The sequence below is a fragment of the Hyla sarda genome, chromosome 3 (genome assembly GCF_029499605.1).
Source record: "Hyla sarda isolate aHylSar1 chromosome 3, aHylSar1.hap1, whole genome shotgun sequence".
Taxonomy (NCBI): Eukaryota; Metazoa; Chordata; class Amphibia; order Anura; family Hylidae; genus Hyla; species Hyla sarda.
In genome coordinates, this window is record NC_079191.1 from 184,320,409 (window position 1) to 184,347,586 (window position 27,178).

The 27,178-nt window shown below is 40.8% G+C and overlaps 1 protein-coding gene across 3 annotated transcripts in view; it reads right to left on the reverse strand.

The window, feature by feature from the left end:
- CSMD1 (CUB and Sushi multiple domains 1) overlaps nucleotides 1-27,178 on the reverse strand; it is a 1,887,231-nt gene that overhangs the window by 166,634 nt on the left and 1,693,419 nt on the right. For all 3 annotated transcript variants that reach the window (XM_056565713.1, XM_056565712.1, XM_056565715.1), the window contains exons 49-50: nucleotides 26,148-26,336; nucleotides 14,772-14,957 (exon numbers count right to left, since the gene is read on the reverse strand). In XM_056565713.1, the coding sequence (XP_056421688.1) occupies nucleotides 14,772-14,957; nucleotides 26,148-26,336 (375 nt within the window). The remainder of the gene's footprint in view (nucleotides 1-14,771; nucleotides 14,958-26,147; nucleotides 26,337-27,178) is intronic.

Below are 27,178 nucleotides of genomic sequence, written 5' to 3' on the forward strand. Positions count from 1 at the left end.
ATTAGTGGTAGTTGTAGTATTCAGCGGGCAGCAGGCAGTGTTGGACTTGTGGTAATTGTAGTAGCCAGTGGACAGCGAGCAGTGGTGGACTGGTGGTAGATGTAGTTGCCAGCAGGCAGCAGGGGTGTGGACTAGTGTTAGTTATAGCCAGCATATAACAGGTAGTGGTGAACTAGTGGTAGATGTAGCTTTTAGAAAGGAGGCAGTGGTGGACTGATAGTAGTTGTAGTAGACAACAGACCACAGGGGTGGTGAACAAGTGCTAGTTGTTGCCAGCGGACAGTAGGCAGTGGTGGACTAGTGATAGTTGACACCAGGCCTTGTGATACCACTCTATACTCATACCCTGGCTGTGCCTTACTTTCTATCCATAAACACTGGCCTTTACTTAACCAAGCTCCCCCTGATGTACCTGAGTTTCAGGAACCCTTCATGCCTTGTTTCAAGAGACCAACTAACATAAGAGACCAACTAGTGAGGGCTGACATAGGCAGTACCATGCAATCCAAACAACGCACTTTTAGCATGCAGGAAAATGGCACTTTTCCCTGCCTACACTGCATGCAATGCAATAGTGTCACCAAAAGAGATAGGATGTACCACCCCCTGAATGGCAAATCATATCTAATCAAGGTATATCATACATGTGACTCATCATATGTAGTATACTTAATTGAGTGCCCATGCAGTCTTACATATGTTGGAGAAACCACCTAGCTTGTGCGAGACCGCATTTCACAACACACAACATAAGTCCACAATGACTTATTACCTATCCCCAACCATTTCTTGAGTGCAGAACATACTATAGCGCAATTGAGATATCTGATTATATATATATATATATATATATATATATATATATATATATATCCAAACAAAGAAAAAAATCACTGGCGACTCACCGGCTCTTCAATGCTTCATCTTTATTCTCAGGTTCGTGCAGGTAAAGCGGCTCCACGCCACACCGGTCAGCTTGACGCTAGTGCGTTAGTGATTACAGCTGTTTCTTTCCATTCAGGAACTTCAACAGATCACTTCTGCTCTCCTTTGCACGTGACTTAAATGTGCTCCTCCTCTTGTGATGTCATGAACAGGGGAGTAGAAAAAGGATCTAACAAATAGTGCAATATCTAAGAAGACAGTGTCAAAACTATTAAAACAGCATAGTTGCAGTTGTAAGACTATTTGTTAACTCTTACTCCAAGCTAGAAAAACACAGCATATCCATTCAGTCATTTAACCCCTTTGTTTCTTGTGCCCCTGTCCGTAGAATCCATCTGGCTTCTATTTCTCTTAGTTTTTTCACTACGTTCTGCCTGTCTCTAATTTCTACTTTTTGTAAGCCCATGAATTTAAGTTGGCTTGTTTTACCTCGATGTTCTGTGTTCATGTGCTTGATCAAAACAAACTGCGACAAACACGCTCCTACACCATTCCAGCTATCACCCTATGCGCCTCAGACATATTAATAGTACAGAGGAAACATTTGACATGCAAGCTAATGACTTAATCAGTAACACAGGAGAGATAGCCAGCCCGGCACTGCTAATTCACACAAATGTAAATATTTCCTCAGATAGACACAAGGAGGGAGATTTATCAAATGATTTAGACTGTTTTTTCCTGTCTAAATTTGTCGCACAGAAAGTCGCAGTCTAAATATGTGCGACTTTTCTGCGACTTTTGCTGTAGAGGATTTTTAGAACATGATGCATGCAAGTCTATTTTAGACGGAAATCCATTGGAAAATGCATTGGTGCTGAATTTATCAAGTGCGACTTTTGTGCGACAACTCGCATCTGCCCAAAATACGCTGAAATGTCAGACCATGTTGGAGCAGGTCTAAATGCAGTTTAAGCTGTAGACCCTGAAGTCTGAGCACAGAATTTATCAAGGGCTGTGAGACCTTTGATAAATTAGGAGCACAATAGACAGGAGATTACCACATTCGCTAGTCTATAAGCATACCCAGAATAGACTAGATTAGTAAATGTCCCCCAATGTAGCAGTGACAGTTCAAAAGCAGTGGTGGTGCTAAACTTGTATAAGAGCTTCAGATAAATGTACAGTTCCAATAGCAAGGAAAAATTCAAGCGCACTCACCACATCAGTTGGTTCTTCGAATATTCTTTATTTCATGTCACAGAAAGACAAAGTGCAGGGAGATGACATAGGGAGGTGTTTGTGGGCCCACAAACACCTCCCTATGTCGTCTCCCTGCACTTTGTTTTTCTGTGACATGAAATAAAGAATATTTGAAGAAGCAACTGACGTGGTGAGTGCGCTTGAATTTTTCCTTGCTATTGGTAATGACTTAATCAGTTGCCTCCTAGCCAGAGGATATCCCCATGAAAAATAAAAAAAAACATTAGAAAGAGTTAAAAGAATAGATCGGAATATTCTTTTGAAAAAAAAAGACACAGAAAACACACTAAATACAAAAATAAAAGTCAAAATAGTGAAAGGTGTACATTTACATTTAAATACAGTCCAATGCACGAAGTTATAAAAAAAAATCTATTTATTCCGATTGGGAAATAATAGAGGGGGATCCGGTTCTAGGAAACCAAAAATTGCAGAAACCAATGGTAACCTTCAAACAAACTTAAAACTTAAACGACATACTAGTCAGAAGCAAATTCACTGACAAAAAAAGAACAAAATGAAAATTGGCTAGAAAAATCACAAATAAAAGGAAACGCAAAATGTGGCCATTGTAATTGGTGAAAACACTACCTAATAGGGAAAAGTGTAACACTAGGAGGAAAAAAAAGAGATCTTACTGAGCTTATGTGCTGTCGATCAAGGAACGTAGTATACGCAAAAATTTGCGAATGGACAAGATTCACCATTGGACCCGTGAATGTAATATTCAGGGAACACGTACGATCCATCCATACAAAAAGGGATTGCCATGTTTGATCGAGCACATAAACACAGAACATGGAGGTAATACAAGCCGACTTAAATTCATGGGCTTACAAAAAGTAAAAATTAGAGATGGGCAAAACGTAGTGAAAAAACTAAGAGAAATGGAAGCCAGATGGATTCTACGGACAGGGGCACACGAAACAAAGGGGTTAAATGACCGAATAGATATGGCTGGGGTTCTCTAGCTTGAAGTAAGAGTTAACAAATAGTCTTATGGTTGCAACTATGTGGTTTTAATTGTTTTAACACTGTCTTATTAGATATTGCACTTGCATTTGTTAGATCCTTTTTCTACTCACCTGTTCACAACGTCACAAGAGGAGGTGTCCGTTTAAGTCTCGTGCACAGGAGAGCAGAAATGATCTGTTGAAGTTCCTGAATGGAAAGAAACAGCTGTAATCACTAACGCACTATGGTCAAACTAACCGGTGCGGCGTAGAGCTGCTTTACCTGCACAAACCTAAGAATAAAGATGAAGCATTGAAGAGACGGTGAGTCGCCTGTGATTTTTCTTTGTTTGGACATTGTTTATGAAGCTATATTTCCACACAAGAGTACCACCATTTATGCCTAATTATCCTGACATAAGCCATAGTTGAAGTGAGAGAGGGATTCATGGGAAGCAGGGCTAGCAGTGCCAACACAACTTGCTTTATACTCAGACACAAAGTGCTATATATATATATATATATATATATATATATATATATATATATATACCTCACAGATCTCTGAGGAAGGTTTGACATCAAGACCGAAACGTCAGTTACTGTATACAAGACTGCGAATAATAAATCATTCACAATTCATCAATTTGAGTGCAAAGTTTTCTTCTTCTATTGTCAAGACAGGTTTGGAACCTACTTATGCACCAAAGATTCAGGAAAGTGACATATTTATTTCTCTATTATCTGTGCCTTACTTTCTGTTTTCAGAGACAGCACTGTGCCACATGTTTTGTATCTAGTGAGACAGAAAATAATTTCCTTAAGGCAGAATACCGGATAAGTACTCCACCATCTGACTGTATCTCTTCTCTGGAAGATTTTTTTTCTTAAGCATACAGATGCAGCAATATTGCTGTCACCTGCTCCTTAGCTGCTTCTTTTTTTATTGCTGACACAACCTTTCCCTCCTGCTCTAAACACGTTACCTCCTCATCAGCTGGTTCCCACATCCTGTCCAAAAATGCATAATTTTATCATTAAACTCCTCTTCATTGTCCCCGCCACACCTCTTTGCATGAAATGATGATGTCTTATAATGTGCTTTTTACTCCCCTTCAGCATATTCACCATGATGCCTTACAATATCACCGCTACCACTAGGCACCTGGCTACTGCTATGTGTACTGCGCCTGGGAAAATTGGTGGTGCCCACAGTGTTAGTACTGCCACTAACATGCCTATTGGCAGAGGACATGCAAGGGGTGCTCTTTCCTCTACCCTGTCTTCATTCAACTATTCATTTACCAAACATTTTTTTTCATTGAAAAAGATTTTGAGGTGAAATTTTTGGTTTGTGTGCAAGAGAAACTGCCAGTATACTTTCGCTCTTACAGCTAGAAATTCAGTTTTTTTTAAAGTTTTTTATTTTTTATTTTTTTTATTAAACCTAGCTAGAAATGCTGTTTTAGCTAAAACCCAGTAGAGGTAATGTGGTCTAACAAGCCCACTGAACTTTTGCTCTCACCACTAGAAATACTATTTTTGGTTAAACAGCTACAAATGCTCTATATCTGGTTACGCACAATGCTTTGCTCAAATTGCTTTGTATTGCAGTGTGAAAGCTGTGTGGGATCAGTAGTTCCACAATGAGTTGTTCTTTGTACTACTCACTTTTTTGCTTTCTCTCAAGGATGGCCGCAGTCGCAGTGCATAGGATTTTATCCCTCTCTTAGACCACTATCTTGTCTCCTGATTGGTCTGGGAGCAATGACCAACACATTGCAAGCAATGATTGACTAATCTGCGGTGATGTGATCTGTACTCTGTGTTATCCTGACATCATCTCGGTGTTTATACTTCCTCATCCTATGCCAAAACACCATGTTTGCCTCATCCCTATTTTTACAATAGCAAAGTGGGCCTGTAAAGTTCTAATGTTCGCCAATATCATTTTAGGCAAACTGGGTTCTTTGGTCTTGGCTCGCTCACCTCTATCAGCACTATATAGCTTTACTGTATGGGTACCCTATAATATTGCGTGTGACAGTTTTATTTATGTACTGTTAAGTCTGAACTATTATTTGGTCACAGCATATATTTATAATACAGTTGTGATTTCAGTTCTGTTTATTAAGAATGTGGCTGGAGAATGGTAACATAGTAGGTGTTGCTAGGATAAGCTGTGCATTACACTATAATGCAACAATTGTCTTATATCATGCAGGAATATTGCAGCATTCTGCTTTGCATTGTTATGGTTAAAATATCAGTTTCTGTCTGTGCTTACATTTTTCTATATATTTGCTAGAGAATCACTTTATTGTCTGGGATTTATTTCTTTAAAGTGGTTGTAAAGCAGGTGGAGAAAAAATAATCATGTACTGGGCCCAATGTAAAGGGAATCTGTCTGCTGTATTTGCTGCCAAGAGCTGTAGACACCATCGGATAGTTGTTAGGGTATAAAAGCAAACTGTATCTTTCCTGGATCTGATGGTGGTTACTGAATGAAAAAACAAAATAGCCTTTATTTTTCCCCATCTAAGTGCAAAGGAGGCAGGGCCCTCACCTCACAGTTCTTCCTTAAATGATGAACAGGACTCTGTGTGTCTATCAAGGGAAGTGGGAGCTTGGAGGTGTGGGCAAAAGAGGAGACTTTCTGGGCTGTGATGCTTGATCAGCTTGGTCTCACCTTCTTAACACTTGGTTGAGAAATAAAATAAAAAATCAACCACTATCAGTTCAATGGAAAGGTATAGTTTGCTTTTATGCCCTAACAGCTACCCAACAGTGTCTACAGCTCTAAGCAGCAAATACAGCTGACAGATTCACTTTGACTCAAGGACGGCCATAGTATGCAACTTCAGAACTTTTATAGAAAGGCTTAAGGCAAAGAAACATTATTATTATTTTTTTTTTTTTTAAATCGTCAATGTTATATTTAATTTATACAATTTCTTAAACTTTCTAATTATTATTCACATACAGAAAAAACTAAAATATTAAAACAAACCAAATAATATTATATGCAAATGAGTCCACTAAGTATATTCCAAAAACTATTTCCCATATATAATAAGATTCAGGTCAGATTATTCAACTGTGGTTATGCTTAAGGCGTTGCAAGCTCATATATATCACTTGACAGAAATTTTAAGCATTTTATTGTTATAAGTCTTACAAATAGGTCAAATCATTACAACAGATCCTTGAAACTATGGCCTTAGAGCAATACAATGTCATGTTTGTGCAAGTTAGAAGAAGAACCTACAAGATACTATCATAATATAGGGCCTTAAATCAATAGAAATTTGCAAATCCCCTGCTTAACCCTCTTTTAAAAGTGAAAATTAAATTAAACTGTCAAGGTCTTATAATTGTCTTTTCATTGTATAAGGCTCTGATCACTGAAGCCCCGGTAAATAACAATGACAAATACTTCTTTTTTACAGTTTTTACATTATTGAAAGCTCAATAAGAACACATAATTTAGTAAATCTGATTGATTCACTTTGATTAAATAATCAGGGATGATAATAACTTGTCTATAACTACAAAATATATCTTGCTAAATTCTGCAAAAAAACAAACAAAACAAAAGAAAAATGTGGCTTGTTCACACAATGTAAAATAAAATTGCTATTACAACAGTTTTTTCAGACACTTTTGGGAAAACTGCCTTTTTTTGCAGCAGTCTGATTTTTTTTCTAGTAGTCTGCTGAAAAAAGAAAATACAGCCCTTTTTTGTTTTGTCAACAAAGACTTAGGCTGGGTTCACACAGTGTTTGATGAAAACAAAAACAAATGCTGTAAAAGTGGCAGTATTTTTTTTTATCTAATAAAAAATGTGTTAAATTAACCACTTAAGGACCAAGCATTTTTCAGTTTTTGCACTTTCGTTTTTTCCTTTTTTTGCACCACCAATTATACTTTGTAATGACATCAGTAATGTAAAGTTTTTTTTTGCCTGCAGGGCAAATTGTGTCACCCTAATGCAAATCACATTAGGTGTGTTAGTTGTGCAAATTAAAATTAAAAAAAATACCCTTTTTGGCTGTTAAATAAAATCAGTCGTCACTGTCAGTTCACGTCACAGTTGCCATTTTTTTTTTTGCCAGCAGGGCAAATTGTGTCACCCTAGTGCAAATTGCATTAGGTGTGACAGTTGTGCAAATTTGACCAAAAAAATGACAGGCGGAGGAAGGCCACCCCGCAGGGGCCGTCGTGGTGCTGGAATTCCCTTTGGCCCTAGAATGGCCAGTGTTCAGAGGCCACGTACCCTGAACCCCCAAAGTTCTGAGGACTTAGTTGACTGGCTATCACAAGACACCCAATCTACTACAGCTTCCGCTCGGAACCTTGACGCACCGTCCTTCTCCTCTTCTAGCTTAGCTTCGGGCACCTCTCATGCTACCACTTGCCTGCCTGCCGCCACCACCAACACTAGCACCATAGCAGCTTTACTTGATCCGTCAGATGAGTTATTTACACATCAGTTTGAAGACATGAGTGATGCGCAACCATTATTGCCAGAGGATGTAGTTAACAGGGATATGTCTCAGTCAGGCATCATTACACACATGGATGTACGGTGTGATGATGATGTTGTACCGCTGCTGCTTCCTTTCTTGAGGTGTCAGATAGTGGTGAAGGTGTTGATGATGATGATGTGTCCGTGGATGCCACATGGGTGCCCGCTAGAAGAGAAGAAGAGGGGAAAGTTCAGATGGGGAGACAGAGAGGAGGAGGAGACGAGTTGGAAGCAGGGGGAGGTCGTCATAAGGAGCTAGTGGCACAGTCAGACAGCATGCATTGGCATCCGGGGTCAGCCAGACGGGACGCCAATCAACGCATGCTGTTGCCACCACCAGAATGCCGTCATCGCAGAGCTCAGCAGTGTGGCATTTTTTTTTGTGTGTCTGCCTCTGACAACAGCGAGGCCATTTGCAACCTGTGCCAGAAGAAACTGAGTCGTGGGAAGTCCAACACCCACCTAGGCACAACTGCTTTGTGAAGGTCACATCACAAACGCCTATGGGATCAACACATCAGTACAAGCAGCACACAAAGCCAAAGCCGCCATCCTCCTCCTGGTCCAGCATCTTCAGCCAGGTCAACCACTGCTGCCCTCCTTGCCCCCTCTCAACCATCCGCCTCTCCGTCTCTCGCCTTTAGCAGTTCCTGCTCATTAGTGTTGAGCGGCATAGGCCATATTCGAATTCGCAATTATTCGCAAATATATGGACGAATATTCGTCATATTCGCGAATATTCGCATATTCGTAATATTCTCGTTTTATTTTCGCATATGTGAATATTCGTGTGTGCGAAAATTAAAATATGCGAAAATTTGTATATACAAAAATTAACATAGGCGAAAATTCGCATATGCACATTTTCGCATATGCAAAAATTTGCACGCCAGTCTCACACAGTAGTATTAGAGCCATCTTACACCACATACGCTGGAAGCAGAGAGGGGTGATCACTGTGATGTGTACTGTGAAAAAAAAAAAAGAATATTCGTAATTACGAATATATAGCGCTATATTCGCGAATATTCGCGAATTCGCGAGTATGCGATATTCGCGAATAAAATTCGAATTGCGAATATTCGCGAGCAACACTACTGCTCATCTGCCCACAGTCAGGTGTCTGTCAAGGAAATGTTTGAGCGGAAGAAGACCATGTCTCAAAGTTACCCTCTAGCCCAGCGTCTGACAGCTGGCTTGTCGGAACTGCTAGCCCGCCAGCTTTTACCATAAAAGCTGGTGGAGTCTGAGGCCTTTAAAAAATTTCTAGCCATTGGGACACCGCAGTGGAAGGTACTCGGCCGAAATTTTTTTGCACAAAAGGCAATCCCCAACCATTACTCCATTATGCAAAAGGAAATTATGGCATGTCTGGCACACAGTGTAGGGGCAAGGGTCCATCTGACCACTGATACCTGGTCTGCAAAGCATGGTTAGGGCAGGTATATCACCTACACTGCGCATTGGGTAAATCTGGTGACGGCTGCCAAGCTTGGAATGCGTGGCTCTGCAGAGGAGTTGGTGACACCGCCACGACTTGCAGGCAGGCCTGCTGCCACCTCCTCTACTCCTCCTACTCCCTCCTCTTCCATAACATCCTCGGCCGAGTCCTCTTCCACTGCTGCGTCTTGCTCCACATCACCGGCACCCCCTCAGCTCCCCAGGTGCTATTCCACATCCTGGATACGGCAGTGTCACACCATCTTGGGGTTGACTTGCCTCAAAGCGAAGAGTCACACCGCACCAGCGCTCCTGAACGCACAGGTGGACCAGTGGCTGACTCCGCACCAACTGGAGATCGGCAAGGTGGTTTGTGACAACGGAACAAATTTGTTGGCGGCATTGAGGCTGGGCAAGTTGACACATGTGCCGTGCATGGTACATGTGTGTAATCTGATTGTACAACGCTTTGTGCTCAAGTACCCAGGCTTACAGGATGTTCTGAAGCAGTCCAGGAAGGTGTGTGGCCATTTCAGGCATTCCTACATGGCCATGGTGCACTTGTCAGATATCCAGCGGCGAAACAACATGCCAGTGAGGTTCTTGATTTGCAACAGCCCGACACGTTGGAATTCAACGCTCCTAATGTTCGACTGCCTGCTCCAACAAGAAAAAGCCGTCAATGAATATTTGTATGACCAGGGTGCTAGGACATCATCTGCGGAGCTGGGAATTTTTTTGCCACGTTACTGGAGGCTCATGTGCAATGCCTGTAGGCACATGCATCCTTTTGAGGAGGTGACAAACCTGGTCAGTCGCACCGAAGGCACCATCAGCTACATCCTACCGTTTGCTTTCTTCCTGGAGCGTGCCCTGCGAAGAGTGCTGGATCAGGCAGTAGATGAGCGTGAAGATGAAGAGTTGTGGACACCATCACCACCAGAAACAGCCTTATCAGAATCGCTTGCTGGACCTGCGGCAACGCTGGAAGAGGATTGTGAGGAAGAGGAGTCAGAGGAGGAATGTGGCTTTGAAGAGGAGGAGGAAGACCAACCATAGCAGGCATCCCAGGGTGCTCCTTGTCACCTATCTGGTTCCCGTGGTGTTGTACGTGGCTGGGGGGAAGAAGATTATACCTTCCCTGACATCACTAAGGACGAGGAACGGGACATGAGTAGCTCGGCATCCGTCCTTGTGCAAATGGGGTCTTTTATGCTGTCGTGCCTTTTGAGGGACCCTTGTATAAAAAGGATGAAGGACAATGACCTGTACTGGGTGTCCACGCTACTAGACCCCCGGTATAAACATAAAGTGCCTGACATGTTACCGCATTTCAGCAAGGCGGAAAGGATTCAGCAGGTCCAAAATAAATTAAGAAGTATGCTGTACACAGCGTATAAGGGTCATGTCACAGCACAACAGGGATCTAACAGGGGAAGAGATGAAAGTAATCCTCCTCCTCCCATGAACACGCCGGTAAGGACAGGATGCTGTACAGACATGCTGTTGATGGAGGACATGTGGAGCTTTTTAAGTCCTAAGCTTCGCCACAGCCCTTTGGGGTCCACCATCAGAGAACGACTTGACCGACAGGTAGCAGACTACCTGGCCTTAACCGCAGATATCGACACTCTGAGGAGCGATGAACTCCTTGACTACTGGGTGTGCCGGCTTGACCTGTGGCGTGAGCTATCCCAATTTGCGCTCGAACTTCTGGCCTGTCCGGCTTCAAGTGTCCTGTCAGAAAGGACCTTCAGTGCAGCAGGAGGTATTGTCGCTGAGAAGAGGAGTCACCTTGGTCAAAAAAGTCTGGATTACCTCACCTTTCTTAAGATGAATGAGGGATGGATCCCGAAGGGACTGACACTGGGCGATACATTTGACTGAACAAGGCCTGATCAGATGAGCTGCCTTGGGCTAAAAATGGTCCACACGCTGCTGTATTTGAACTCTGAATGCCGGATGACTTGCGTGACTTATCCACCACCAACTGAGGTTCAAGCCGCAATGTTTTAGGGCATTTTCTGCCTGGCGAAACAAACAGAAATTTTTCTGCCCGCTGCTACAGCAGCGGCTGCGACAATACCACATTTTCCAGCCAGGTGTACATGCCTAATTTTTCTGGCCTCTGCTGCTGCACTTGTTATGGTGCTGCAATTTTTCTGGCCGCTGCTACAGCTGCGGCTGTGACAATACCCAATTTTTCATCCATGTGTACATGCCTAATTTTTCTGGCCTCTGCTGCTGTACTTGTTATGGTGCTGCAATTTTTATGGCCGCTGCTACAGAAGCGGCTGCAACAATACCAAATTTTTCAGGCATGTGTACATGCCTAATTTTTCTGGTACTCTCTGCTGACATCTCTGTCCATTTTAGCAACCGTGGATATTAGATGCATGCTAAGGGTAGCATGGTGGCTCAGAGGTTAGCACTGCTGCCTTGCAGCGCTGGGGACTTGGGTTCAAATCCCACTATGTGCTGCCTAATATGGGGGAATCTATGTACTGTCTAAAGGGGGGAATCTAACTATGTGATGCCTAAAGGGGGGCTCTATGTGCTGCCCAAAGGGGGCTAAAGCACGTTATTCCAAACCATTTAGGAATAATAGGTGATTTATGCCCTTTATGGATTAAAACCAGACTCTGCATACACTATGTAATTTTCCATGGGAGTTTTGCCATGAATCCCACTCCGGCACGCCACAGTCCAGGTGTTAGTCCCCTCGAAACAACTTTTAAATCACTATTGTGGCCAGAAAGAGTCCCTGTGGGTTTTAAAATTCGCCTGCCCATTGAAGTCAATTTTATGTTCTCAACATCACTACCAGTGACATTTTCTCAGTAACATAATGTTCAATGGCAGCCACTGTTAGACCTGGTTACATGACTTCACAAAGGATTAAAATGTTATTAGTCATGATAAGAGCATCAGACTCTGGAACACTATCAGCAGGGGACAGAGAAAGGGTTTGAACTGCAAGTTTATAAGAAACTTTCAAAATTATTTCTTGCAAGTTTCCTGGGTTGTTTTAAAAATTCTGCAAGTCAGAAAAATATATTTAAGTTAAAATAGTAGATACTTTTCCACTGATGATAAGGTTGTTAAATGACTGTTCCCCAAATAAATTCAGGAGTCATTCAGAAAGATTACATTTTGCAAAATCATAAAGCATTCAGCTTGATAGATTTGTAAAATATATTTTTTCCTCATCACACTTACACTTTGCAAGCCACAACATTCTTTATAAGTTGGAAATACATCCCCAGAAATGACAAAACTAGAACTATCATGCTTGGGCCACTTATCTTCAATTAAAATGAGAATTTTATGGCAATTACCTTATTGATTTACACCACTTCCTATACAGAGCCCCAACATGTACAGCCCTGTATCTTAAAGAGCTCCAAACATGTATTGGAATGTCAAAATAAAGCCACTAAATACAAGACAATATCCCATCTCAACCTAGAAATAAAGGTAATATGGGTCCACCATTAGTTGGTTAATATTATAAAGCTTGTATATTTGACCATAGCTCAATAGCTCTAGATACTAGACTTATCTAAACATTACGTTTCAATAAATGATATGATTATAACAAAAAAAAAAGTGAAATGTATGTTCATTTAACCCCCTTTAAATCTAACGTAGTTGTGATAAGAGGACTATAGATTCTGGTCCTCATTTACTATTCTAAACCCAACTTGTTTTGTCAGGTTTTTTTGGTGTATCTTTGTCTGCGACATGTCGCAGACATCGTGCGCCAGTCTGCAACACGATGCGACATTTTTTCCTGACGGACCCGATTCTCCCAAACCCCGAAAAAGGGGCGTAACCCGACATTTCTGAGCTTTCCCATATATTTATAAAGGTTTCCAACCCGAATTTGTTGAATTGTTGTGGATTTTTTCCCGACAACTCAGAGGAGTTGGAAACCAAAACCAACAAAACCCACGTGCGACAAACAGGTTTCGACATAATAATAAATACCAGGGGAAAAAAGCAGTCGGGTAAGAAAGCAAGACAGACTTACAACCCGATTTTCTAAGTAAATGAGGGCCTCTATGTACTATTAAATTCCCTTTGCTAAAATTCTTATTATCCTTTACTCCATTAATGGATTTAGAGCTTTGAATTGCAAATTTGATCTTACCATATTTGGCATCATTGGGATTGTTTGTCACATATGGGGAAATTATACAATCAAAATGAATTTCTTCTGTTAAGCTCCATGGTGGCAAATTTCCCCTCTCCTCAAAAATGTATGCAAATGCTTCCAGGTAGGAAATACATATCAAGGTAGAAAGAACCATCTGGAAGTATTTCTAAATTAGTTATATTACTGTTTAACAACTAAAACTGATTTAAAGTTATGTCCACAAGTTACTACATACTCCTAGAAATGAATTAAACTTTGCTTTATCCATTCTCATGGAAATGGAAAATGAGAAACAATAAAATGAACAATAAATCTGTAATACCTAAAGAACAATAGGAAAATGTGTTTTCTACTGCTACAAACATGCCAAAAGGATCACTTTAAAAACGTAAAGGGGTACTCTGGTGAAAATTTTTTTTTTAAATCAACTGGTGCCAGAAAGTTAAACAGATTTCTATAAAAAAAATCTTAATCCTTCCTGTACTTATTAGCTGCTGAATACTACAGTGGAAATTTTTTTCCGTTTGAAACACAGAGCTGTCTGCTAATAAGTACAGGAAGGATTAAGATTTTTTTAAACAAAATCCCTGATACTAGCTCTTCTACTTGTGTGCAAGCGGTACTGTGTCAGTGAGTCATATAAAGTGCTAGAAGCTTGCATAAAACCAGCAAATTCTCTGTAATGTGGAAAGAAAGAGGTTGATTTATTATGCATTTTTATGACTATATTATAAAACGTTATATAGAACTTAATAACTTAAGATAGACTCCATTAATAAATATAAACTCTTGTTATGAGCATATAATAATCAGTTCTTGCGCTATTTTTGCTGCTACAACCAAGATAGCTAAATGCTGGAAGGTTGCCAAACTCCCTTCCCTAAATGATATTATAAATGTAATTCATGAAAATGATTTCTGTGAAAAAATGTGCACTTAAAACAGAATAAATATGGTACTTATCTTAAACAATGGTCGATGTGGATTGATACACTCTATAGAAAGAGTCTGGTTATATTTCACAATAAATATCTCCTTACTAATGCATATTCTTAAGTAGATCAAAATACTGTAAAAGATAAATGTCCCCTATTCTCCAAAAGAATCAGTGAATGAACGCAGAGAAGAGACATATATAAAACTCCCCACTACATGTTTCTTACAATCCAGAGGCGCATCTTGTAGCTTCTGGGCCCTGATGCAAAATCTGCAACAGGAACCCATGTGCCATTAAAAATACTGGTTTCTTATGGGGCAGATGTGCTTTGGGGCCCCTTTAGGCACCAAGACCTTGATGCTACTGCTATAATCTTGTCACTTACTTTTAGAAGTTAATTTCAGGTAGTAGATTTAAGCTGTATTCGGCTAATTAGACATCTGCTAGAACAAAGTGTAAAGTGGGCTTGCCTATTAAAGAGGTAGCAGTGTACCTTTACAGTTTCACTTGTTTTGTTTTTGATTTTTACAATCAATTCAATAGAATTTTAAATATGACAAGCTATTTGAATGTTGAAAAAAAAAAATATCACTCCATTATACTTACGCTGACAAACAGGTGGTTTGTCTGCATTACTCCATGATCCATCTTCTTGACATACTGCTGTTGATTGTTGACTAGATTGTAATCTGTAGCCTTCATTACATTCATATATCACTTTGCTTCCTAAAGTAAACTCATTTCCAGACACTGAGCCATTTCCAGGTGGCTGAGCAATTCCACAGGATATAGCTGAAAACAGAAATAAAAGGCAAGCATTTTATGCATTATATGTTTGAAAAATATACATACATTTAAATATTAATAGATATTTAACACTTTGAGACTGCAATATACTTGCTGATAAAATCAGCGGCACCGATGGGTGTTCAGTTCATGTGTAATTAAATTTAAAGGTCATTTAGGCTGGTTCGCTGGTAAAAGCAGTCATATTTTAGTATGTTGACTATTTATGGTTTTCTTTCCATATAACAAATGATAAGCGGCAGGTTATGCTAATACACTTTACTTATTCTCTTTTTATCCTAGTTTGTGAAAATGCATTTAAAACTCAATGTTATCTATAGACAGTTTGTCTTCCCTACACACAAATAAATAGTTCATGAAGCTAAAAAGAGACAAAATTCCATGAATTCAACTATAGTATAAATACCTAAATAAATGTATATGTGGCTATTTAACTACTGATTGATAAGTTCATGCATGGTATACCAATCACTTCAGTTAAAGGAAATGTGGCACGTACATTGTCTTTTTTTTACTTATTAGAGCCAGACACTGACACATTTATTTTTCTAATCTGTTACTATTTTGTGCAAAGATAACCAGTTTCCCATAGACTTACATTGTGCACCCAAACAATGAATATAGAGTAGTTTCATATAATATTTGTATTTTATTAAATTTACATTGCAGTAATGATATGATCAACCCCTTCCCGACCTATGACATACCTGTACGTCATGGGTGGCAAGGTGTCCCGGACCCATGACATACAGGTACGTCATAACCATTTTTGCCGCTGCTCGCGGCATCCCGCAGCGCCCAGTAAGATGGTGGCTATCACTGATAGCCAGCCATCTTACCATGCGACCACGGGGGGGTTCATCCCCCACCCCCCCCCAGCGATCGCTGCTATCAGCTGGTCAAATCTGACTAGCTGATAGCAGCGTTTCACTATGAGAAGACTTAGCAGCGCGGTGTGTGAGTCCCGATCCCGGGGATCGGGTCACACACCGCTCTGCTAAGTGTCCCTGACCCGTCCCCCGGCGTCACTTACCCGTCCGAGCGGTGTCCTGAGCGGTCCCGGCAGTCCCAGCGTCCTCCATGCAGTCCCGGCGGCGCTGCGTCCCGGAGGTGAGTTTCCGGCAGCAGTGCGGCATCTTCATTGGCAGCAGTGAGATCGCCGTAAAGCGATCTCACTGCTGCCTCTGGGAGTTTCAAAACTGCAACTCCCAGCATGCCCAGACAGCCTTTGTCTTTCTGGGCATGCTGGGAGTTGTAGTTTTGCAACATCTGGAGGTCCTCAGTTTGGAGACCACTGTATAATGGTCTCCAATCTGTGCTCTTCCAGATGTTGCAAAACTACAACTCCCAGCATGCTCAGTCTGTCCAGGCATGCTGGGAGTTGTAGTTCTCTAACATCTGGAAGAGCACAGATTGGAGACCATTATACAGTGGTCTCCAAACTGTGGACCTTCAGATGTTGCAAAACTACAACTCCCAGCATGCCCAGACTGCCCAAGCATGCTGGAAGTTGTAGTTCGGCAACATCTGATCCTTCAGATATTGCCGCACTACAACTTCCAGCATGCCTGGGCAGTCTGGGCATGCTGGGAGTTGTAGTTTTGCAACAACTGGAGGCACACTAGTTGGGAAACATTGTCCGTTTCCTAACTCAGTGCCTCCAGCTGTTGCAATTGTTGCAAAACTATAACTCCCAGCATGCACTGACAGACCATGCATGCTGGGAGTTGTAGTTTTGCAACAGCTGGAGGCACACTGGTTTGGAAACACTAAGTTTGGTTGCAAAACACTTGAAAGTTTATTACTTAACTTAGTGTTTCCAAACCAGTGTGCCTCCAGCTGTTGCAAAATTACAACTCCCAGCATGCACGGACAGCCAAAGGGCATGCTCGGAGTTTGCAACAGCTGGATGTTTGCCCCCTCCCCCCAATGTGAATGTACAGGGTACACTTACATGGGCGGAGGTTTACAGTGAGTGCTGCAAGTTTGAGATGGCGCAAATTTTGCGCTGCAGCTCAAACTCCCAGCGGCAAACTTGCTGTGAACCTCTCCCCATGTGACTGTACCCTAAAAACACTACACTACACTGACACTAACCTAAAATAAAAAGTAAAAAACACTACATATACACATACCCCTACACAGCCCCCCCTCCCCCCAAAAAAACGAAAAACGTCTGGTACGCTACTGTTTCCAAAACGGAGCCTCCAGCTGTTGCAAAATAATAACTCCCAGTATTGCCGGACAGCCATTGACTGTCCAGGCATGCTGGGAGTTTTGCAACAGCTGGAGGCACCCTGTTTGGGAATCATTGGCGTAGAATACCCCTATGTCCACCCCTATGCAAATCCCTAATTCAGGCCTCAAATGCGCATGGCGCTCTCTCACTTTGGAGCCCTGTTGTTTCAGGGCAATAGTTTTGGGACACATATGGGGTATCGCCGTACTCGGGAGAAATTGCCTTACAAATTTTGGGGGGCTTTTTCTTCTTTAACCCCTTATGAAAAGGTGAAGTTGGGGTCTACACCAGCATGTTAGTGTAAAAAAATAAATTTTTTACACTGACATGCTGGTGTTGCCCTATACTTTTCATTTTCACAAGAGGTAAAAGGGAAAAAAGACCCTCTAAATTTGTAACGCAATTTCTCCCGAGTACGGAGATACCCCATATGTGGGCGCAAAGTGCTCTGGGGGCGCACAACAAGGCCCAGAAGGGAGAGTGCGCCATGTACATTTGAGGCGATTTGCACAGGGGTGGCTGATTGTTACAGCAGTTCTGACAAACGCAAAACAATAAATATCCATATGTGACCCCATTTTGGAAACTACACCCCTCACGGAATGTAATAAGGGGTGCAGTGAGCATTTACACCCCACTGGTGTATGACAGATTTTTGGAACAGTGGTCTGCGAAAATGAAAAAAAAAATTTTTGATTTGCACAATCCACCGTTTCAAATATCTGTCAAACGCCAGTGGGGTGTAAATGCTCACTGCACCCCTTATTAAATTCCATGAGGGGTATAGTTTTCAAAATGGGGTCACATGTGGGGGGTCCACTGTTCTGGCACCATAGGGGCTTCCTAAATGGGACATGCCCCCCAAAAACCCTTTCAGAAAAACTCACTCTCCAAAATCCCATTGTCGCTCCTTCCCTTCTGAGCCCTCTACTGCGCCCGCCGAACAATTTACATACGCATATGAGGTATTTCCTTACTCGAGAGAAATTGGGTTGCAAATTTTAGGGTGATTTCTCTCCTTTTACCCCTTGTAAAAATTCAAAAATTGGGTCTACAAGAAAATGCGAGTGTAAAAAATGAAGATTTAGAATTTTCTCCTTCACTTTGCTGCTATTCCTGTGAAACACCTGAAGGGTTAAAACACTTACTGAATGTCATTTTGAATATTTTGGGGGGTGCAGTTTTTATAATGGGGTCATTTATGGGGTATTTCTAATATGAAGACCCTTAAAATCCACTTCCAACCTGAACTGGTCCCTGAAAAATTACGATTTTGAAAATCTTGAGAAAAATTGGAAAATTGCTGCGGAACTTTGAAGCCCTCTGGTGTCCTCCAAAAGTAAAAACTTGTCAATTTTTTTATGCAAACACAAAGTAGACATATTGTATATGTGAATCAATATGTAATTTATTTGGAATATCCATTTTCCTTTCAAGCAGAGACTTTCAAAGTTAGAAAAATGCTAAATTTTCAAAATTTTCATGACATTTTTAGATTTTTTACCAAGAAAGGATGCAAATATCAGTGACATTTTACCAATAACATAAAGTAGAATATTTCACGAAAAAACAATCTCGGAATCAGAATGATAAGTAAAAGCATTCCAGAGTTATTAATGTTTAAAGTGACAGTGGTCAGATTTTCAAAAAATGCCCAGGTCCTGAAGGTGAAAATGGGCTGGGTCATGAAGGGGTTAAAGGGGTACTCCTGTGGAAAACTTTTTTTTTTTTAAATCAACTGGTGCCAGAAAGTTAAACAGATTTGTAAATCACTTCTATTAAAAAATCTTAATCCTTCCAGTACTTTTAAGGGGCTGTATACTAAAGAGAAATAAAAAAAGAAATGCATTTCCTCTGATGTCATGACCACAGTGCTCTCTGCTGACCTGAACAGAATATGTTTTCTATTGGGATTTTTTCCTGCTATGGACAGTTCATGAAATGGACAGCAGAGGTCAGCAGAAAGCACTGTGGTCATGACATCAGAGGAAATGCATATCTTTTTTGGATTTCTTTTTAGTATACAGCCCCTAAAAAGTACTGGAAGGATTAATATTTTTTTAATAGAAGTGATTTACAAATCTGTTTAACTTTCTGGCACCAGTTGATTTAAAAAAAAGTTTTCCACGGGAATACCTCTTTAAGTACAGTGTTTTTAGTTTTTTTTTTCTGATTCCATAGTGACATTAAACTGTGCATAAGAAATGTTTAATTGGATAAGATGAACTTTGACCCAGGTGATAGTACTCTCAGGCTGCCAATTACTGCACTTAGAGTGGAATAAAAAAATAAAAAAAATAATATTTTTTCCATTCAAGTAAATTGGGACACAACAGATGGAAGAAATAAGGCTGTGACGCACGCACACGCACACACACACACACACACACACACACACACACACACACATATATATATATATATATATTTATTTATTTATACTGTGCACAGAAAACCACTTTAACCCCTTCCCGCAAATGGACGTGTATGCACGTCCATTTTTCCTGTGACAACGCAAATGAACGTGTATACACATCCAATACATTTTCTATCACCATGTCCGTTGGCATGGTGATAGAAATGTCATCTCAGCTGTTCTGGACAACTGACCGATGACACTATGCAGCTGGGGACCAATCAGACTGGTCCCCTGCTGCTGATCGTTGTCATTAATCAGTCAGTCAGTGACTGGCTAATGACAAGGACTTGCGGATTTCCGGGCTGATCGGGTCTCTGGTGACCCGATCGCCCGGAAAATAGGGATGATCGGAGCGGTCAGAGACAGCCCCGATCATCCTAAGGGATAGGACCGAGGTGGCTGCTGCCACCTCGCTCCTAAACCCCTGCCATTGGTCGTTAGGGCTAGCGACCAATGGCAGGAGGGGGACGAGAGGTTAAAGGTGAAATCCCCGCTCTGCCCGCCCCTGTATGTCGGCGCAGAGCGGGGGGAAGATGGTGGACGTTTCGGAAATCTCACCTCACACCTGGACCGACGATCGCAGCGGGACTGGCGGCAAGATTGGGACAGGCAGCGCGGGACTGACGGAGGCAGCGGCGGACGCAGCAGTAAAGATCAGCCCTAAGTGATCTTCACTGCTGCATTCCAGGAGTTGCCAAACTACAACTCCTAGCAAGCCCAGACAACCAAAGGCTGTCTGGGCATGATGGGAGTTGTAGTTTTGCAACATTTGGAGGCCCACAGTTTGGAGACCACTGTTCAGTGGTATCCAAACTGTAGCCCTTCCAGATGTTGCAAAACTACAACTCCCAGTATGCCCAGACAGTCCAGGCATGCTGGGAGTTGTAGTTCTGTAACATCTGGCCCTTCAGATGTTGCAGAACTACAACTCCCAGCATGCCCTGACAGTCTGGGCATGCTTGGAGTTGAAGTTTTGCAACATCTGGAGGGCTACAGCTTGGACACCAAACTGGGACCCTCTAGATGTTGCAAAACTAACTCCCAACATGTCTTTTGGCTGTCCGTGCATGCTGGGAGTTGCAGTTTTGAAACATCTGGAGCCACCCTTTTTGGGAAACACTGAGTTAAGTAACAAACTCAGTGTTTTGCAACCAGTGAGCCTCCAGCTGTTGCATAACTACAACCCCCAGCATGCACGGACAGCCAAAGGGCATGCTGGGAGTGTTAGTAGTATGCCTCCAGCTGTTGCATAACTACAAGTCCCAGCATGCCCTCAGTTGTCACTGCATGCTGAGAGTTGTAGTTTTTGCAACGGCTGAAGGCACACTGGTTGCGAAGTTTGTTACCTAACAGTGTTTCGCAACCAGTGTGCCTCCAGCTGTTGCAAACTACAACTTCCAGCATGCACTGATAGACCGTACATGCAGGGAGTTGTAGTTTTGCAACAGCTGGAGGCACACTGGTTGTGAAACACTGAGTTAAGTAACAAACTCTGTGTTTTGCAACCAGTGTGCCTCCAGCTGTTGCATAACTTCAACCCCCAGCATGTAAAAGGGCATTCTGGTGGTGGTAGTTTTGCAACAGCTGGAGGTTTGAGCACCCCCCTCCCCCATGTGAATGTACAGGGTACATGCACACGGCCGGGGTCTACAGCGAGCTTCTTGTTACAAGTTTGAGATGCAGCAAGTTTTCCACCGCAGCTCAAACTCCCAGCGGGAAGCTCGCTGTAGACCCCGGCCGTGTGAGTGTACCCTAAAAACACTACACTATACTACATTACACAAAATAAAAAGTAAAACGCTACATACACACATACTCCTACACAGTCACCTCCCCCCCAACAAAAAAAAAAATCTCTTATGACAATGTTTCCAAAACGGAGCCTCCAGCTGTTGCAAGACAACTCCCAGTATTGCTGGACAGCGATTGACTTTCCAGGCATGCTGGAAGTTTTGCAACAGCTGGAGGCACCCTGTTTGGGAAACACTGCCATAGGGTATTTTTGGTATCGGAGGCAAGTGTAATTCTTGCATCCGGTTCCGTCCTTATGCAAATCCTTTATTTAGTCTTCAAATGCGCATGGCGCTCTCTCATTTCGGAGCCTTGTCGTATTTCAAAGCAACAGTTTAGGGCCACATATGGGGTATTTTCGTACTCAGGAGAAATTGTCTAACAAATATTGGGGGGGCTTTTTCTCCCATTACCCCTTGTAAAAATGTAAAATTTGGGGGAAAACCAACATTTTAGTGGAAAAAAAAAATGTATTTACACATCCGACTTTAATAAAAAGTCGTGAAACACCTGTGGGGTTTTAAGGCTCACTGGACCCCTTGTTATGTGCCTTGAGGTGTTTAGTTTCCATAATAGTATGCCACGTGGATTTTTTTTGCTGTTCTGGCACCATAGGGGCTTCCTAAATGTGACATGCCCCTCAAAAACAATTTCAGAAAAATTCATTCTCCAAAATCCCATTGTTTCTCCTTCCTTTCTGAGCCCTCTACTGCGTCCGTCGAACACTTGACATACACATATGAGGTATTTCCTTACTCGAGAGAAATTGGGTTACACATTTTGGGGGGATTTCTCTCCTTTTACACCTTATAAAAATAAAAAAAAACTGGGTCTACAAGAACATGCGAGAGTAAAAATATGCAAATTTTGAATTTTCTCCTTCACTTTCCTGCTATTCCTGTGAAACACCTAAAGGGTTAACACACTTTCTGAATGTCATTTTGAATACATTGAGGTGTGCAGTTTTTATAATGGCATCATTTAGGGGGTATTTCTAATATGAAGGTCCTTCAAATCCACTTCAAAACTGAACTGGTACCTGAAAAATTCAGATTTAGAAAATATTGTGAAAAATTTGAAAATTGCTGCTATACTTTGAAGCCCTCTGATGTCTTCCAAAAGTAAAAACATGTCAACTTTATGAAGCAAACATAAAGTAGACATATTGTATATGTGAATCAATATATAATTTATTTGGTATGTCTATGTTCCTTACAAGCAGAGAGTTTCAAAGTTCGAAAATTGCAAAATTTTCCAATTTTTCATGAAATTTGGGAATTTTTCACCAAGAAATGATGCAAGTTTCGTCAAAATTTTACTGCTATGTTAAAATAAAATATGTCACGAAAAAAAATTCTCGGAATCAAATTCATAAGTAAAAGCATCCCTGAGTAATTAATGCTTAAAGTGACAGTGGTCAGATGTGAAAAAAACGCTCTGGTCCTTAAGGTGAAAATGGGCTTGGTCCTTAAGGGGTTAAAGGAAATTAACTTTAAAAAACAGATAGAAAATCTACAAGACACTGTGTGACCACAGCCTAGGGGTTTCACTACTCTAGCACATAGAGGGAAGTCTTTATTGGAAGACTCCTCTCCATGATATTAATATATTCACTTTCCAAATGCATAGGGAGATAATAACCTTAGTACCAGGAGATATTATGCATACTTGAATGACGTGTTTGAAGCAAGTATATGTTCTAGTTATATCAAGATAATGTTACACTATATCTGTGTGTTTATTAACATCCTATTGTGCTGTATGTAATAAAGATTTTTTGCACTTATCACACTATAGTGAATGGTCAAGACCCGTTTTCACTCCTTTTAACAGTTTTTAAAATATGTTCACCTTCACTGTAATTTTGGAAACATAATCTAACATTAGCTGCATTTTACAGAGGCATGTATCACAGTAGAATTTGCCAATAGCGGACACTCGTGGGGAATAAAAAGTGTCTGTTATTGAGAGATGTCCCTTATTGGGAAAAAAGGCTCAAAATCTTTCTAAATAACAGAATACTATACTGTACTCACTCCAGAGTGTAATTACCAATAAAATATGATAAAAAGGAGTAGTACAGTAGAATCTCCTAGTGCCGTTTAATTACCCCTTATCCCTCCCCTGTATCTTTTCATCCCCCCTTTATACCCTGTGCCACCTTATTCCCCATGCCTTGTGCCAAATTATTTCCCTCTTACCCCTGTGCCATTTCATTCCCCCTTTATTACCCTCTGTGTAAATTCATCACCCCCCTCTTTATAAGGTGGCACAGAGGGTAATGAAGGAGGAATGAAATAGCACAGGGGGATCAAGAGGAAATGATATGGCACAAGGGGTGGTAAAGCAGGGGATGCTTTGACACAGGTGAAATAAAGTGGCAGAGGGGGATAAATTGCACAGGGGGATGAATTGCACAGGGGGATCAGGAGAGGAGGGGAGTGAATGATGTGGCTGGTTGACGTACAGAAGCAGGAGACCACTGTTTAAATAGTGGTCGTCTGCTTCTGTGTTGGCGCTTCTGCAGGGGGTGCAGCGGGGGGCTTGGGCCTCCTTGGAATCCATGCCCCTTATTGGGGTATTGGCTGTACCCCCTGACGGCGGCCCTTTGTACAAAGTAGGGCTGGGACATAAGCCTGGTTGTCCCCTAATGAGAGTGTTTTGTCCCCTATTGTCCCCTTTTGGGTGTGTCCACATCCGCTATTGGGAATGTCCCCTATTTGGAGGGTGCAAATACATTAAGTCTTATGGGACTCTGTCTGCTATTGGGAGGTGTCTCCTATTGGCAAGTATCCACTAAGGGATATTTTACCGTATAAAGTGAAAGGTGATTTGAAAGTCATATCTTAAATATTCTCTCAGAGTCCCTTTCAATTAGTGTGAATCTTCGAGTATTCCATTCTAAGTACATGTGAAGTAAATTACGTCTGGAGAATAATATCACCTGGCTCACAGATTATCTCATGCAATTTATAATTTTCTATGCACAGTGTGGCTATTGAATCAGTAAGAAAAGCAATGTATTTAATTAGATCGTTTCTGCTATGCTAATGTCCAACAAAATTCAAACACTATATAGAAATACTTTAAATGAATAGTTATAAATTTTAGTTTTGCAATAGCAGCGATTGGGTAACACCAGGGTCCTATTATTCTCATTAAAGCATATATATATATATATATATATATATATATATATATAAATAAAAAGCAAAATCATCGGTAGTTGCAGTATCTTGTAATACCTTTTTTGTTGGACTAACAAGATTTTGTAGAGACAAGCTTTCGGGATTCCTCCCTTTATCAAGTCATAAGCATTTCTGATAAAGGGAGGAATCCCGAAAGCTTGTCTCTACAAAATCTTGTTAGTCCAACAAAAAAGGTATTACAAGATACTGCAACTACCGATGATTTTGCTTTTTGCATCACTGGACTAATACGGCTACTCCTAACTAATCTATATATATATATATATATATATATATATATATATATATATATATATTATTTGAAACTGTGAATAGATTTAATATGCTGTTTAACTAATTTCATCTGAGCTATATTGATCCAGACTTCCTGTCATATTTTGAGCAATAAAAGTCCTTAAAAAATCTGAAATGGTTTCATGGTCTAAGTTTTTCAGGGTCTAGGTATCCTTGAGTTCAGAGCATTAATATCTATTTGTAATATTAAGACTAATGTTTATACACGCTAGATTTTTTAGATTGACGGCTCCCAGGTTCTTATATTCGGACAATTCTTATTTTTTTTCTGCCATTTTGTTTTAGTGTCAAAAAGGGAAAACTTTATTGACAGTACAAATCAATATAGTAAAGGCATACAGATGTATCAAATAGATACAAAAATGGCATAAACTAGAAATAGTACAAACAACAACCAGAAATGGAAGGGTATGGGGGGAAAACTAGCTCGAGAAATTTAAACAGCAGGTCTTCCAATGCATAAAAAAAAAAAAATGAATAAGGAAAACATGCAGTACTGGCATTTTGTTTTATCATAGACTCCAATCCCACATGGGCATGATGAACATAGAGGACACTTTTTTTTCTAGCAAATTGTTTGTCTTTTTAATTAACTTGTTTTGTTTTCTTTAACACTTTTTATCTGTATGCTTATGTGTCCATAATCTTTGGCAGGAAAGACTGTTGGGTGGTGAAAATTAGTGTTTCCCTTGCTCACCATACATAAAAGGCTTTCCGGCGGCATCCCTATGTGTTTAGCGAGTTTTGGAGGTGGAGCCGTGTGCCGCATGACTGTGACGCTGCTCCGCCACCAGGTGAGCAAGGCATATGCAGCGTATTTCCTGCTGCTGCAGATTTTGCGCCGCGGGAAATACCCTGTGTATGCACTAAGTGGGAACGTACCCTTACTCAAAAATTTGCTAATTTAACGCAAGTATCCAAACAGGCCCATAAAAACTTTTCTGCATAAGCATTTAAAAAAAATATGGAACAGGAATCTTGTTTATATTGAGTTTCCCCCTTCAAACAGGCAGTATGAGTACGGTCACTCAGAAATTAATATAAGAACATGGGGAGGTACTAAGTGTTGTCATCAAACAGAATATTCTAGCTTTCCTATTATTTTACCCTGACTTCTGTTACCAATGTAATTTTACCATTTTAGTTTCTACTATTATTTTAGGTAATAGAAAAACAAAGTATTGTAAAAAGTAAACAATCTGTATTATGTGCACATGACTTACCCTTACATATTGGTACTGGTGTATCCCATTGATGCATTCCATTTGGATTTCTAATGCAGGTTGTATTTCTTCTCCCAATCATTTGATATCCTGGCTTGCAAAAATAGTAAACTTTTGCTCCAAGGTCTATGCCTGTCTTGTTCAAAATGCCACCATTATCGATCACTGTGTTTAAACTGCAGTAGGCCGCTGGAAAATATAAGCATTTTATATTATAGAATGCTAACAAAACTAATAGGGATTTGCTATAAGCCACCAAATACAACATAAGCAGCAAAAAAAAATAAAATAAATAAAAATCTATAATGGAGGGAAACAGATGAAGCAACAAACCAAAATTGGGTCAGTATTAATGAGGACTTCAACTATCCAATATAAACTGAAAACTCGAACATTAAAAACTGTGGATCCCTTATAGGAAACAGTTTTATGTCTATTACTAAAGATAATTATCTTTTCCAAAAATTACAGGACCCAGTGAAAGGAAGAGGGGGGCACTGCAGAGCTAATATGAACCCATAGACCTGAAAAAATAACTAAGATACAGGATATGACAAGAAAAAAGGCCCTACAAGGGTTCTATTGAACATCGAAGCTGACACATTGATGGTATCTAAAGTGTATGCTGCCCACAGTGTATAAAAAAACAGAACTGTTTTGTTATGCACAATAAGTTTTATGATATAATGTAGGGTTATATGTAAACCCCAACAATCAGTCTTATTCGCGCACCTTTGAACGCTCACAGTACTGTTGTGCGCCACGGTTGTGAGTGAATTAATATGGCACCTTCCATCTGCTTGATATAACCCAAATCCTGATTAGTGTACTTAAATTGTGTAAAAGTCCCTGCATCCCAAACCCACATTCGGCATTGATCTTGGCTTCTAAAGGGTTAATAGCAGAAATCAACATGATTGCTGATGTCTGCCATTAACAACTCTGGCACTAACTTCACAGAAAGGAAACCAACCGCAGCGACTGACATATAGTTCACATGTTCTCTAGGGGTGCAGTCAATGAAACAGGGT